Below are 15,030 nucleotides of genomic sequence, written 5' to 3'. Positions count from 1 at the left end.
CTAAAATGCACGTGAAATATATAAAATTATATAGTATTATATTCAGGGCTGGGCAAAATGTATTTCAAATTGTATTTCAAATACAATAAAATATTTGAAATACAAGATGTACAATGCTAACACAATCTTGGTATTTAAATTATAAAATACAAAATACTTTTAATTTTTAATTTTCGATTTAAAATACAAAAATTTTGTATTTTAAATAAAAAAATTGAAGATATTTTGCAATAAATACTAAAATTGTTAGTATTTTGTATTTTGTATTTCAAATGTGTTTGCCCAGCCCTGATTATATTGAGATGTTCAGAAAGTTCGTAATGTGATTTTCAATAAATGACAGAACACGTCTGCATACGTCAAAGCTGTCAAAACTAAATGACACCTGTTATCTAAAAATTGTCGAAAACATGCATTATTGAATGAAGATAAACCTAAACATAAAAATTATTTTTAATTTTACAGAACTCACTACAAATTTTTTTAACAATTCTATATAATGTCAATCATTTTTTTATAAATTGTTCAAGTTTACTTACCTTGATGAGGCCCGGCATAACCTTGGCGAGATGAGGTTCGATAGCTTCGCGACCCCAGTGATCCACTACTTTGTGCAACATCTTTATCGCGCCCATATTTAAAGGATACGTCTCTGTGGCGATTATAGTGGAAACCAAATGAATGATTTGTTCTGGTTTTAGAACCATGGCCATCGTTGCGGCACATTTCTCTGCGTTCCAATGGACCTGTTAAGAGTGTAAGGCGAGATTAAAACGTGTTAATAGAAAAAGAGAATAAAATGCAGAATAAATACATACTGGAGATCTGCCGCCGCTACCGCTGGAAGAATCGACCTTCTGATCGTCGGATTTGTAGGCGTAGATAACTTTCAGCACCAACAATTCATTGTAAGACGAAAAGCTCTCAATCAATTCGGAACACTTTAACATATCGATCAGCGTTTGAAGAACTTCCACTTGTATCACTTTCCCATCGTTAGATAAGCTATCTAATAAAACTTTGAGCACTTTCCTGAAACATCAGAAAATTGTTAAATCGCTAGGATTAAACTGCCGCGTAAAATGTGTGTAGAATCAAGGCTGAAACGTACTTAAAGTTTCGTTTAATATACGATGGATCGCCTTCGCGGACGTATAACTGAAATTCTTGTAGCGCCGATACTTTTTCCGTGGTTTGCGCGACTTTAGATTGTAAAGTCTTCACCATATTATCCACGAGTTCCGGTCTGCTCACCGAATCGGGCGACGAGCCTGCGTATAAAATATCGTAAGACATTCTGGTCAAATAAAAACTAAAATTTAATTTTAAAGGTAAAATACCGTGCGTTTTATAACCATTGTTCTCTTGAGGTAGGATTAAATCACCGGCAATCGTATCGGATCCATTCACTGTTATATTACTACCAGAACGTCCCCGTTGCGTTGGTGAAGAAACGGACGAGGATCGGCCCTAAAAAATATTAAATTAGTATCATTATCTTTCCGATTCATTCTTGTTTATCGCATTTTCTTATTCAACTCACCGAATTGGATAACGTGAGTCCTTCTATTCTTTCCTCCACGTCGGCCATGTTGCTAATGCCGCTGTCTTTGCTGGTGGTTGCTCTCTCCAAACGTTCGAAACCATAATTTTGAATTTCAGCCGTCGTACGGCGCAAAGATCTGTAAGAAGAATTTCGCAATTAACATATCACAGAATGATAACGCGTCGACTGAATGTCGCATGTGTTCGACGCGACGAAACGTACTTGTATACTTCCTCCAAGTTTTCATCTCCTCCGTCGATTTCAGTCTTCGAGTCCGCTTTAATATCGTTCTTCGCTTTCGTGCGAGCTGGCGAACTCTGTGCTCTGGGTGGCGGTGTGCCGGGCGATGCCGGATTACTCGTAGTAGACGATTTCCTGAGGTGATTCTGCACCAAAGGCCAGGCTGTTTCCTAGAGAAGAAGAAAAAAACATGATTCAGCACGGGCATGTGACGGAGAAACGAACGCTGACGAGCAGTCGGTCAATTCTACACACTTGGTAATATTTCGGTAACTCGGAGAGTATCATAGTAACTTGAGGCGGATTGAGATTGTAAAGCGATATCACAGCGTTCTGCGCGTGCCTCCTCACTTCTTGGCTTTTAACATCGTTCGACCAGTCGAGCAGCCGTGCAAGTGCTGTCGCTGCAGAACTGCCCAGCGCGGACGGTTCTGCCGTCTCAGCGATCTGCGTGATAAAAGTCAATGCTTCTATTTTCACGCGAGTATTTGGTGTTTGTGTTGGATCTGTCAGATACCTCATCACAGCCGGTAGAAGCTGTTGGCCCGGGAAACAGTCTCTGGACAAATCATCACACACGCGCGTTAGAATTTCATTATTATTTTATTTAATTGCAGTAAATTTTTAATAAAATTATAATATTAGTGACACAGTGTGCGAGTGCTCACCTCACAACATCAAGCGTTTTGCGAATCTTTGTTTGTATAGATCCCAACAGATCGGTGCCCAATTTATTGAGGAGCCTCGCGCACAGAACGTAAAGCCAGTCGCCAAGTCCATCATTGTGAGTGATAACTAGTTCGTTCAACGTGTCCAGAAACAGACTGAACACTTTGGTGTGAGAATCCATGAACATTTTCGTAAAAATGTCTGTGATTCTACGCAAATCAGTCGCTGTCAGCGTGTTACCGCTGCTCAAGTAATGCTGCAAGCCCACCAAACCTTCTTTCCTGTCTCCCCAATGTTTGTGAGCACAGATTTCAATAATTTCTTTGATATCCTGTAAAACGAGAGAAATCTATTGCCTGTTTCTTTCGTATCTTTCACTTCAAATACACAAATATATTTCAAAATGCATATATATATATGTATATTCTCGGTATAACACATAAAAATGTTCACCAAATAATAAATGTTTAGAACACAATTGCTGCATCGATTTAGAAACATTGAACGAGTTATATTTTGTTTGACAGGCAGAAATAAAAAGAAAGAATTTAACAAACCTTCGGAGTAGACTGATCCCATAGATCACGGTACAGTCTCGGTTGGGAGCCACTCCATGAGAACGACTAATGGGTAGATGGACGATGGAGATGTATGGAGAATAGAACGGCGTGTCGCGTTAGTCCAAACCAAATAAATACGCCGCAACAAAACAAAAAGTGAAAACCAGACATGCATTAGCTACATCATCATACAGTGCTCTTTTTGCATTCGGAGATATTGTTGTTTCTCCACTGTTTGATAAAAAAACTGACTTGTACAAATAATATAAACGCTAGTGAAACAATTTCATTTTTTTTAAACAGGAAATTAACATTCTATTAGATTACGAAACATAAATGATCTTATGAAGTAACATTTCGAAGTTTGCACATGCTATAGAAATCAAAATAAAACCCATACTTATTATATGAGCATCGATTAAGCAATTATAAGAAGCGGTAGATTTTATTAATCGAGTATAAAAATGTGCATAAATTTGTAATATTAATGCAGCATGATATGTATGAAGATGCGATTCGTCATTTTTTTTCCTCCGCAAACAGTAATGTGTTAGTTTACGAAAAAAAAAAAAAAATAAATAAATAAATAAATTTAACGTCAACTATTTATATTCCGATTTGGAACTTTGATTCTGATTCATTCGCTTTTTGATGAAAAAACTGAACGAAAAAACTGTCTCTTATTCTTTGATTTAACAAAACTGCTACTCACATCGCTAGCTCGTCTAAAACCGTCCATGCTTCGTTCCGAGCATATACTGCTGTTCTCGCTGTCGTCGCTGTGATCTCCTTTGCCCGGTATTCTGGTGTAGTTATCGATACTGTCAAAAGTCAAAGCATCCGCCAAAGCGGACTCCGCTTCGCGTGACTTCTGCAGCATTTTTTGCGCCATCACCGGTGGTCTCGTGCTGTCCGTTGGTGACATGTGTAGATTTCTCCCTCTATAATTTAAATAATTCATGTGTTAATAACCACGCGAAAATTCTTTGCAGAGTTTTTTGACAATTGAATTGTCGTACCTCAGTTTGCTGGCAAAACTCCTGTCCATTCCAAATCTCTGTGGGCTGGGCTCGCGACTGTTGCTTGTGCTACTAATCGCGTGTCCAGATAATCGCCTCGGTCTGCCTATCAGTGATTCGCCTTCGCGATTATACGTGGCGTAGCTTAATCTAGACGACGGCGAACCTGATCTACTGCTAGCTGTTGGGGAAAAAAATTAATCGTTTCGTTAAAAAAAAATCATTACAAGTTGTTCTTCTAATTACATTTCTTCCAAACGTACGTTGAGATTGCGAAACTCCCGAGACTCTTGTCCTCGTCCTAGCAATTCTTTCTGGACTAGCAACCGCATTGGGATCCGGGGATTTACTGGGACGAGCTGATGATGTAAACAGAAAACAACACGACAATATTGAAGGAGATTCGCTGCCGAATTTCGTCTTTTCAAGATAAATTTAATACTCACGAAGAGCCGCCGCCGCTTTTTGCCTGCTCATATTCGCATACATTATCCTGGCCTTCGCTCTCTGAGCAGCTTGCAGATCGATTGCACTGGTAGATCTAACCCCAGGCGTTCCTCGGTCTACAAAAATAGATAGATCAATTTTACGGCAATAACTTTTACGCCATTCTGCCGTTTCTGTGCAAGATTAAGACAAAAAAGAAAAAAAACAAAAAAAAAAGATCAACGTGAGAGACGTGAGAGTTTTTGCAGTGTGATGTAATGTGCAAGAAGTATGATCTATTGGAAGAATTACAGTGACTGTCTGTTGGTCTTTGCAGTATCGGGATACCAGACTGACGATAAGACCGAGGCAAGGACGGGGTACGTCTGAGCGGACCGTGCGGTTGACCCGTGGTCTGATGCAAATTTTCCGTACTACCTTCATACGTTTAATGTAAAGAGGAGAAGAAGTCGCAAAGCAGCATGAAAAAGAGAGTGACAAGTCCTTTATATTAAAGTCGCAACAGACATTAATATATTCAAGTGCAACGCAAGTCTCTCTTAATGGCGCGTCTAACGCGCGACGTAGTAAACGAGGAAAAAAAAAGTACGAAGTCTCTACCTGCCGCGCTCATCACGGGCCGGGCTGTACGCGGGCTGACGCTCGACGATCTCGCATTAGCCACAATATTTAAGCTGTTACTACTGCCGCTATTGCTGAGAGACATCAAGGAGCGTTTGTATGTCGCATCCAGATTATTAAGTAGTATTTCAGCCTGCTCTGGAAAGTGATTTTTAAATGCCCAGTATGATCTATAAAAAGTGATAAAATTAATTAACGTTATTCGATTCGCTCGTGAATTCGTCGTGGAGAGGCCGTTCGGTTGCGAAAAAGTCACTCACTTCCTGGCGAAGACTCGCGCTTCCGCGTCGGAGTCGGCGATTCCCTTCTTCAGCGCGTCCGGCAGTGTCGTTACGTGCTTTTGCAATATCTGCGTAGGCCAGGTCTGCAGTATCAGAGCGAGATACTCCCAGGACGCCCTGCGAATGTCTTTGCTTTTGTTGCTCACGCACGATATAATAATAGGCACGTATCGGCTGCAGTGGGTATTTTGAAGGATAAACCGAACTGCCACCGCGCCGGCTGACGCCACGACCTAGTTGCCATGAAAAAAAAAACGATGGGTAATTAAATCCTTGCCATTCGCGGAGTTACATAAAAACCGACGGCCGCACGCGCGCGCGCGGCTAAAAGTCGTAAAATTCTACGAGATACGAACGATTTGTCGACTCAATGCCGCTAACGGTTTGGACAATAATTGACTCTAAACGTTCGCGCGTAACAGAAACCTAGTATTTCTAGCAGGACTCACCTTGGCACTGTTCTGTATGAGGTTCATTAACGTGAGCAAGACCGCCTCGCCAAAACCGGCGAATTTCGTCTTCAGACTCTGACTCAGAAAGGCTAGAGTTATACACGCCTCCCTCGCTACTTGGGATCTCAGGTCGGTGCAGGCCTGTTCGAACGGTCGCTGTACGCTTTTTAGGCACTCGTGGAAATTTTCGTAATTAGTGCCGCCTGCGATTACAATGCCTCTTAACTTTCTCATCTGTAAAGAGAACGACGGGTAAGAAAAAATCTCCGGGGAGAGAAGATTTCTCGTTTTCCTGCGACACGTACGCTATCCATTCTCTGCTTCCAATCCTTCTTGTCGTCGCCCACTGTATCCCTGATTACTTTCATCTGTTCCTCGAGATCCTTCGCAGAAAACAGGGTCACGGTAGGCACATCCTCGAACGAAGTGATAAAGGATTCTTCATCGACGGCTCCAGCTAGATAGGGATAATGTTGTTTACATTCACTTTAAGATGAAAATACATTGTGTTATGTGCGTACAAGCTAATATTTCTCATGCTTTATGCTTTTCGAAAATGAGTGATCCATATAAATTGCATGAATTGCTGTGAACGATACTCGAGCAATCGCCATACCAAATGATACGCTAGAATGCATTACGGATTAACGAAAATGATACGCTAGAATGCATTACAGATTAACGAAAATGATGACTGCACACAACAATAAATAAGCAGTATGTATTGAATATCGAGTTCTAAATGAAAAGCGTACAGCCGACAACGAAGCAACAATGCGTAGGGCATTCGTTACTTTAATTGGGGAAAAAACTTGCAATTTTTCACAATTTGAACAACAAATGTAACTATATCACAGAATGTATTCGCGTGGCATTTTCCGATATATTAACAGCGCGATTGTTTTTCTTTCCGATTTCGTCCGCGATTTGTACGCCGAAATGTATCTTAAAATAAGTAATTGCCAATAATGGAATTTCGATATACCTGATGCCGATCTTACTGACAGAGCTCTTTTGATGGTCGCTGCCCTTGGGACCGTGGATGCGGTAGTACTGGAGGGAGCTGTCATGCAAGCGAACAGTTAGCGTACATCCTCGTCAACGAAACGTCAACGCCGTCGACGCTGACCTTTCGCTGGCGAGTTTCTCATTCATGTGTATTTGTTAACAATGCAGAGGTGAAGCCGCGCTGCGGTTAAAACTAAGCGATATATATATACAGGTGTATATTCCAACCGTATCACCCGTTAACAGCGAATTCCTGAGGTCATTCAAATGAATCTAAGGAATCCGCTATTAACGGGTGATACGATTAGGCTAGGTGTGACCCTGTATATATTTCCCATGTGTGCGCTTCGTTTGCGGAGAGACATGTGCGTTTGGTGGCATTAGTTAACATCGAGTCACGACACTTGCATATACATTTCAGATAAAACACGACGAGAGACACATTTCATTAAAATATATACGAAACAACTGCTGGCGGAGCACAAAAAGTGCATTTACACGACACAAGCTAACACTGCTACATATACTATATTATCGTTTCGATGTAAAATTAAGAAAGTAAAATATTGATTCTAGCATAAATACAAGTCTAATATTTTATATACATTGAACAAAATTCAACAAATGTTTACAATCTTATTCGTATTACTGCTACTGATTAAATAAATTTTAGAGAAACTTGCTTCACTTGTTTCTACTCTTGCAAAATATTTATATATATCATGCTCTCTCTCTCTCAAAAAAAAGAAAAAATATTGAGAATATTAGATTGTCGATTTAAATCGCATGATAATTAAGACATTTAAAATAATTTGGCAGTACTTTGGACATACCTAAGGCAGAGGATGGTGTCTTAGCCGGTCCAAATTGACCTCTTTTTGGGGGCATGTTCAACCTCTTAACGGGAGCCGATTTAATCTGCAATAATAGATTTTTCTTTTCGAAACATCACTTCTATTTATAAACTAGCAATGAAGTTGTTTGTGCATATCCGAACTCTACACTTACCGCTCTGTCAGGTTCGTCGTTATCTTTGCCGACTGAAACAGAAGAGAAGGAAAATCGTCAGTCAGAATTTGCGAATTTTTCGCCGACTACAAATTTTAGAAATTGAATTACATTTCTCAAAAATAATCAAATATTTAAAAAGAAAAACAAAATTAATTACAAACCATTTGTTATTTCGAGCTATTCAATATGGTATTAATAGATTATAATTGCAAAATAAAGACTTTTTTAACATAAAATTACAATACATACATAAAAGATAATGTTACGCTAGCGTGATTTAATGTTACAACTATTTCACATCATAATGATGTAAGACAAGCTCCCCTCCCCCTTTCTACAGCCAAATTAATTTGTGTACCTAACTCCGGGTATAGCCAAGGTGGCTTGTGAATGTCGCAGTGACACCCCCTCGCCCTTGCCCCCGGATGCTTGACTATATTATCCCATTGTAGTATCCATCTGCTGCTTGCGTCCCACAATTTCTTATCAATACTAGGATATTTCCTTAATCCCCGACGCAAGCAGCAATGCCCGCTCGGCGTTAGCACGTCGGCGTCGTTCATCGCGTGTATGTGTGTATGATAATATTTTAGCGCGAGCGGCAAGGATAAATTCCTCCACGGGTCGCAGAAGAATTATAACGACACTGACATTTCGCCAGCGTCATCGTCATCTTAATAAAACCAGGTGCGAGCGAACTTTGTCCGTCTCTATCCTCGATCGCGCTGTTGTGAATCTGTTTTTTTTTTTTTTTTCTTTTCCAACAGACGTGAGAAACGGCGACCCTAGAATAATACTGTTGTAGCGACTGAATCATCGACTTGCAGAGATAGAATCCGCGTTAAGCATTCGAAAGGAAATTACATAACGCAAATTAAAAAAATGCGAAACAAAATATTATTTCGTTTCAATTGCGGATTCTCTGCAGGAAGTTTCAAAGTTCATAAAATGTCCTTCGGCACGCCAGCCAATAAAGATAAATTGATCGCAAAACTAGATTCCTAGAAGCCACGATAGTATTGTTCTAAGGATGCAGATAAAGAGCTTATTTATCGCGTGCAATCAACGCAGCTAAGCCACCGTGGGTCAATAATCAATAGACAAACGCTCAAGTTTATAAACTCGCACGATTCATGAAGAAACTGCCGCTAATTAGCGTCAGAGCTCACGAAAGTGTAAAATGTGACGGGGAAACTCGCACGGTGCGAGCGGCGTGCGCGCACGCAGTGAAAGTGATCCTCGCTCGTCTTTTCCCGCGCGCTTACCTCGACTCGAAATTAGTTTCTACATCCTAATTGGACTCCTCGCGAATCGTGCCTTATTAATTTGCCACTGCGCGAACGATTCATTAGGTCGCCTAGCCGTGCGAATCGGACGCGCGGATTTAATGAGAGGGATTAATCGGCAAGCGCTACCGGATTTCGTTTCGCGAAACCACATTCGCGATTGCTTCGCGGAATCGAGCAAGAGTTCCTCAACGATGTTGCTTTCCAATCACGTTACTTATTTAATAAATTGTCACTGAAACAAGTGTTTAAAGTTGCTCGCCGAAAATTATTCCTTGAATTTGGCATACGATGCAAACTTATCGCCTCGCGTGTTCCGGTTGATTTATTCTCTGAAACGTTACAATTTATAACTTTTCAGAAAAAGAATCCAATCGATAAAAGTTGTGTTTAATTTCGAATGGAACCGTTTAATAAGCCATCAAGGGAAAAACGACGGGAATTATTATGGCGCAAACTGGCAATTTGCAGCAAACTACGGGAATAAGCGGCAATTATTTCTCTCTCTTTCTGTCTGTATTTCAAAATTGTTGGCGTAAAAGTTCCTAATGTTTACTCTTGCCTTTCTCGCAAGCATCTTATTATCCAGGCATTCTTTGCAGTCGTACGCATGCACTTACGCATTAAGTATGCGCGCGCTCCCGCATTAAGAGGCCTCGTAATATCCCAAGCGTCGGCGCGTTTATAGCGGTACACCAAAGATTCCTTCTTCTTTTTCTCCCGCGAGGCTTTCGATATTGAGAGTTTCGTCCTGCCATTCAAGCTTTACATGTATTTAAAATGCTAATAAACTTCAATCCCTTTATCACTATATTTAAAAATCGTTAACGCGATTATACGCTCTCGATAATTTTATTTTGGTATATAAATAACGTTAGCATTAAGTTTCTCCACTGGAATTATTCTTTTTTAAAAATTTTTGCATTTGATAAAATCTACACTTTTTACACAAATTGAGAACATTATTGATAATTATCGCTGAAAATCAAACGTATCGATTTGCTTTCAATGCGGTTTGCCACGTGAATATTCAGCTACGTAAATACGAGCCACCGATTGATTTCTCCACAATGTGTTGGTTCAACGTTCTCCAATAATAATGAGCAGGAGTTTACACACTTGAAGCATTAATAGCAACAATCGATAATCCAAATATAACATGGACCGTTGTTACACACGCGTCGCTAATAATAAATATCAGCCGGAATTGAGACGCGATTTCTTAACTATCGTCCGGCAATCGCGCGACCTATTTATTAATATCTCCGATACCGGTTCAGTGTTCTCCGGTAACAATGAACATGCATTCACATGCGCCGCGTTACACGTAACAAGACCGGTTAATGAGAAACCCTATTTTCTCACGTTACAGATAGTATCGTCTCGCGCGCCTTCTCTTCTGACGTTCTAGTAGCATTCATTCAGATCTTCGCCGCCGTTCAGGCTTTCCGACAACTTGCCAGCTGCCGTGCCGAAGAGTTTGCACCACAGATATCGCACATTAAATCAAATTAATAAACTTAAAGAGCAAATATACAATGTTGTCGGACGGAAGATACGACTTTATACTTGCAAAACAGAAGAATGTAAATTCAAAACAACAATTTCCAAATTACGATAGTAATTTGACAAAATTGTCGAATAAACAAACTCCACGAAAAATGCAAAATAAAACAAATCCAATTAAATTTTAATAAATAAAGGAATCCACACCGTTTGGAAATATGTTTGAAAGATATTTTTTTAAATGATAGCTGTTGGATGAAGAATGATTTCTGAGGGAATCTGCAGTTGAATCACACACACACCTTCAATCTGATTAAACTTGCCGACAAGTTATCTACATATTTGCTCAATTTATCTCGAGACCGTGTGCCCATTATTACAAACATCTTTCGAAGAAAAGAAAAAAAGCAGAAAGGACGATTATTTAATTTACATCCTCGGGCCTTACCGCCGATGCCGGAGGAATCGCGCGGTTTCGAAAAAAAATCCATCGTGCTTCCCGGAATCGGTTGCGTCACGAGTGCGCGATCGCGGCCTCTAACTACGTGCAGCCCATTATCGCACACGTGCGCGTTGACGCGAGCATTTATCGCCGACGTGGATTAACATTGCCTAGTAATAGACCGGTGCGGATATCGCATGCAAAAAGGGACAGCCGAGCCGTGCATTAAATCAAGTAGAAAAAAGCCGGACGACTCCGTTAAAACGATGCCGGCGATTGATTAACACGCACACGGCACCGGCGCTAATTGCGCGCCGGCCGCGCGGATCTTGTTTTTCGGGATCCCGCTTTATTTATTCCGAATAAAGCGTGACAGGCGGCAGTCGATCCCGATTTTCGTTTCACGCCGCGTTATAAAGTAATTTACGCGAAACAATGCAAGAGACACTTTGTGCTTTGTGCAATCCCGTTGCGACGTCGAAGCCGCAGTAAATGACGGCTGCATATTTTAATAAAAAATAATTAAGGCAATAAGATTGCAAGAAGAGAGCGGAATCTTATTTCCTCGCTTTGCGTAATGTTGCAACTTAAAAGTTAACAGCGCGTAAGATTGTAAAAAACCGCGAACGCATTTTACTTTCATGACTCAAGCGAACGGAATAATTAACGAAAATAAACATGCCGCGTCATCATTCTAAAACTCGTCCGATATTTTCCTCGTATTCGAGAAATCTAAAGTCATATTATACAATAGAAAAGCGAGGACGAGAAATGACGCTTGTATTACATAATTAGCACCGTTCTACCAGTCATGTAATGAAGAAACGCCGGCGTTTTCTGCATTCACATCTCTTTGTATAATGAACATTCGAGCAGCGGCGAAATTATCTAGTTCATCGCGTGGCCGAGAAAGCGCATTAATAATTCCCGTCGACGTTTCAACCAGGCTGTACACGTTCGCCGATGAACGCACTTTTGTCGATTCTCCAAACACGCGTGTATTGTGAACTCCTTATCTTTCTCAAAGGCAGCCCGAAACGTGACACAAATAGAGACGACACGCGGACGGCACGCAACATCGCTTATTCAGGTGGATAAATACTCGAAGACGACACCAATGAATATTTTATAGAAACTTAAAATAAATGCGTGATGAAGTCGCAATTTCTATTTCTGGAGTCTTTTAACGAAAGCTGTTAATTTCTAGAGATAAGTGAAAAATGTAGATTTTCGATTTAGATTAAGAATTTCAAACCGCATTTGATTGCGTTTTATAAAAGGTACTTCCACGTGTGTGCTTTTAAAGATAAAAGAGATATAAATTCTCAATTTAGATCTTGAACTAAATTTAACAATGTTCCGAGACAGGAATTTATCGACGCGATTTTAAAGCCGTGTTTAATTGCGCCATAAAGATCCATCGTCGTGCATCTCTCAAGATAAAAGCGACATTTAGATACTCGATTAAAATTTAACAATTCTTGAAAATGTTTAGGAAATGTATTTATGCGATTTTAAGCTGCGTTGATTGCGTCGTAGAAGGCACTCCGCCGAGTTGTATTTCGAAAGGGAACTGCGTAGTGCGATTCTTTTTCGAGAAACATCATGATTCTCGATTGCATCCTTGTGTTTCCATCCACATCGCTATTTCTCACCGCACGTAGCCGCGGGCGCGTAACAATCAGACTCGCATAAGCGAGCCTATGCAAGCCAAGCACAACTACACGACACACCGAGCGATAGTCGTTTGTTTCACACCGGCGTCGCCGCGTGTGGCACTGCGAAAACTTCCCCAGCAAACTGACGGTCAAACTGCCGCGCGATGGGTACTGATAGCGTCGACACGACGTTGCACTGCACCGTGATAGTGCACTTCGCATGCACTTATCGTAGGAAGTTCTGGCGCGAGGTAAACACCGCGGCCTCGCTGCGCGGAATGATTGAACGGAAGTCGGACGCGTCGCGATCAGTCGAGAGGAGGAAACGACGTAGGAATCTCCAAGCGCAATTTTCGTAATCACGGCCACGGAAAGACGCGCTACGCGATCGTCGCGTTCTCGTTGTCACGAGAAGAGATGAGCGGTCACTTTCGCGCGTTTCCAACCACCGAAGTCACAAGAGACCTCGATTCTCGTGTGTGACATAGAAGCGAGGAAAACGCGAGAGAAAGAAACAATCGCAGCCCCAACGCGGCACAATAACGTGACGCGCGCGCGCGCGTCTCTCTCTCACGCGTTACTAAACGCCGACTCGCTTACTCTCCGCCGAGCTGCCGAGAGTAAGCGCTTATGCGCGGAACGCGACTAAAGCAACTGGGGAGCCTACAGGAGGGGGTCCGGCGCGGACCTTCCCCTATCATCGGTACCCTGCGCTTGGAAGGGGCCAAAGGCCGTAGGGACGAACGAGGAGGCACGGGCCCGCCTTGATGCACGGCGGTAGCCGCCGCCGATTCCGGAAAATCAATGCCGGCGATGCTATTGTGAAGTGTGTCATCGAGGACAAAGATACAGTCGAGAAAAACACGGCTCTATCGCAGTCGACTCGTGTCTGCGCGGTTTGATCTTTTGTGTACTAAAGTCGCAAAACTGAACCTTCGTGCAAAAATTGTTATCCAAATATTTTCCGCAATTGCGACAGTGCAGTTAAATTTTTTTTCCCGATAAATTATTATGCTCAGATCCGCATCAGATGTGGCAGAAAAGACGAGAGTTGCGCCGAGACTGATTCCATCTTCGTCGCATTAAACTCATAATTAAGACTCCCGATTTGTTTCACTATTTTTCTCCGCGCCGCGAAACTTATTACATCCCGAATGCTACTCCGAGGCGTTATTATTTGATTATTTGCTTCATTATGTTTCCCGCGGAGCGGTTTCCGTTCGAAGAAAACCCAGGCTCAATCGACAGAAAGATGCGAGAGCCGAATTGTCGTGTCAATAATTATGAGCTAATTGGCGCGCGGGATAATTAACGCCGATTTCGCCGGCGCGAGCTGAAAGTCGATGGTGTCGTAATCACCCGTGAGATGCTCAACGTTCAAAAGCGTGCCTGTTAAGCTTTCTGCCTCTTCGCATTCATGCGCAGAGGTGCGAACTGCATCCGCGGGAGAGCTTTCCATCGGGGGGACTAACGGTCCCAGATGAGATCGGCCGAGTTTCACCGTCGCGAGCATGAAAGACGCCGAGCGCTCGAGATCGGGCACTGACTAATCGATTTATTCAGCCGGCCCGAAGACCCGAAAATGTCACTTGCCGTTTCCTGCGCGACCAAGATCGACACGGAGATGAATTTAATGCGGCTGCAGTTTCAGTTCGCGGCAAAATTCTTTAATTCATTTCAAATTATAATTCACTTGACTAAATTAAAAATGGAAATAACGATGGAGCAATAAACACACGCGCCGGCAGGCAGCGAAATAAATATGTGCGTAATACATGCTTAATATGTACAAGTTGTATTCAGTTTGCAACGTTCCGATGTGTTACTTTTTTTCCGATGTCTGTCTAATGTCCCGTCGGTGCCGCATATGAAAGAGCACCGCCGCGCGTACGGCCGATTTCGAAAGGATCGGCAAATAGTCGGACCGCGATGGAAGAAACAGGTGGATGATTGATGCGGTCCGATTCAATTTGCGCCAGTTTTAAGTCCGGCGCCGCGACGGGAGCGGTCGAGCGCGAAGAAAGAGAGGACAGGAAGATTAATGCGGATCGCGAAATAAGGATCGGTTATATGCTGTCTCTGTAATAAAGAAAGGACCGAGTGCGCGCACCGTGTCGAAACGCCGCCCTCGTAAATCTGTCGTTGAATCCACTCGCGTGTTTTCGGTCGAAAACATTGCCGGTGTGCGCGGGATGTTTCGCAAGATGCACGTGAAGTTTTAGCGAGTCCTTTTCACACGAATTCATCATCGAATTTTTCTAAGTAGCTTCGATCAAAACAAGAT

The 15,030-nt window shown here is 42.0% G+C and overlaps 1 protein-coding gene across 4 annotated transcripts in view; it reads right to left on the bottom strand.

Moving 5' to 3' along the window:
• The window catches only part of chb (chromosome bows), a 48,582-nt gene that overhangs the window by 16,171 nt on the left and 17,381 nt on the right, over positions 1-15,030 (bottom strand). Inside the window, exons 6-26 of one of the 4 annotated variants that reach the window (XM_012365179.2) lie at positions 7,852-7,883; positions 7,677-7,761; positions 6,821-6,898; positions 6,141-6,292; positions 5,833-6,069; positions 5,363-5,616; positions 5,082-5,272; positions 4,773-4,898; positions 4,481-4,597; positions 4,298-4,393; positions 4,035-4,215; positions 3,728-3,956; positions 3,013-3,078; positions 2,455-2,786; positions 2,042-2,345; positions 1,769-1,956; positions 1,544-1,682; positions 1,341-1,470; positions 1,112-1,271; positions 819-1,032; positions 540-746 (exon numbers count right to left, since the gene is read on the bottom strand). In XM_012365179.2, coding sequence (XP_012220602.2) covers positions 540-746; positions 819-1,032; positions 1,112-1,271; positions 1,341-1,470; positions 1,544-1,682; positions 1,769-1,956; positions 2,042-2,345; positions 2,455-2,786; positions 3,013-3,078; positions 3,728-3,956; positions 4,035-4,215; positions 4,298-4,393; positions 4,481-4,597; positions 4,773-4,898; positions 5,082-5,272; positions 5,363-5,616; positions 5,833-6,069; positions 6,141-6,292; positions 6,821-6,898; positions 7,677-7,761; positions 7,852-7,883 — 3,518 coding nt within the window. The remainder of the gene's footprint in view (positions 1-539; positions 747-818; positions 1,033-1,111; positions 1,272-1,340; positions 1,471-1,543; positions 1,683-1,768; positions 1,957-2,041; positions 2,346-2,454; positions 2,787-3,012; positions 3,079-3,727; positions 3,957-4,034; positions 4,216-4,297; positions 4,394-4,480; positions 4,598-4,772; positions 4,899-5,081; positions 5,273-5,362; positions 5,617-5,832; positions 6,070-6,140; positions 6,293-6,820; positions 6,899-7,676; positions 7,762-7,851; positions 7,884-15,030) is intronic. The other 3 variants (XM_012365180.2, XM_012365181.2, XM_012365183.2) reach the window with 3 other exon arrangements.

Source organism: Linepithema humile, chromosome 6, assembly GCF_040581485.1.
Source record: "Linepithema humile isolate Giens D197 chromosome 6, Lhum_UNIL_v1.0, whole genome shotgun sequence".
NCBI classification, from domain to species: Eukaryota; Metazoa; Arthropoda; class Insecta; order Hymenoptera; family Formicidae; genus Linepithema; species Linepithema humile.
Note: the sequence above shows the minus strand (reverse complement) of the source record. Positions and strands in the feature narration are given on the sequence as shown.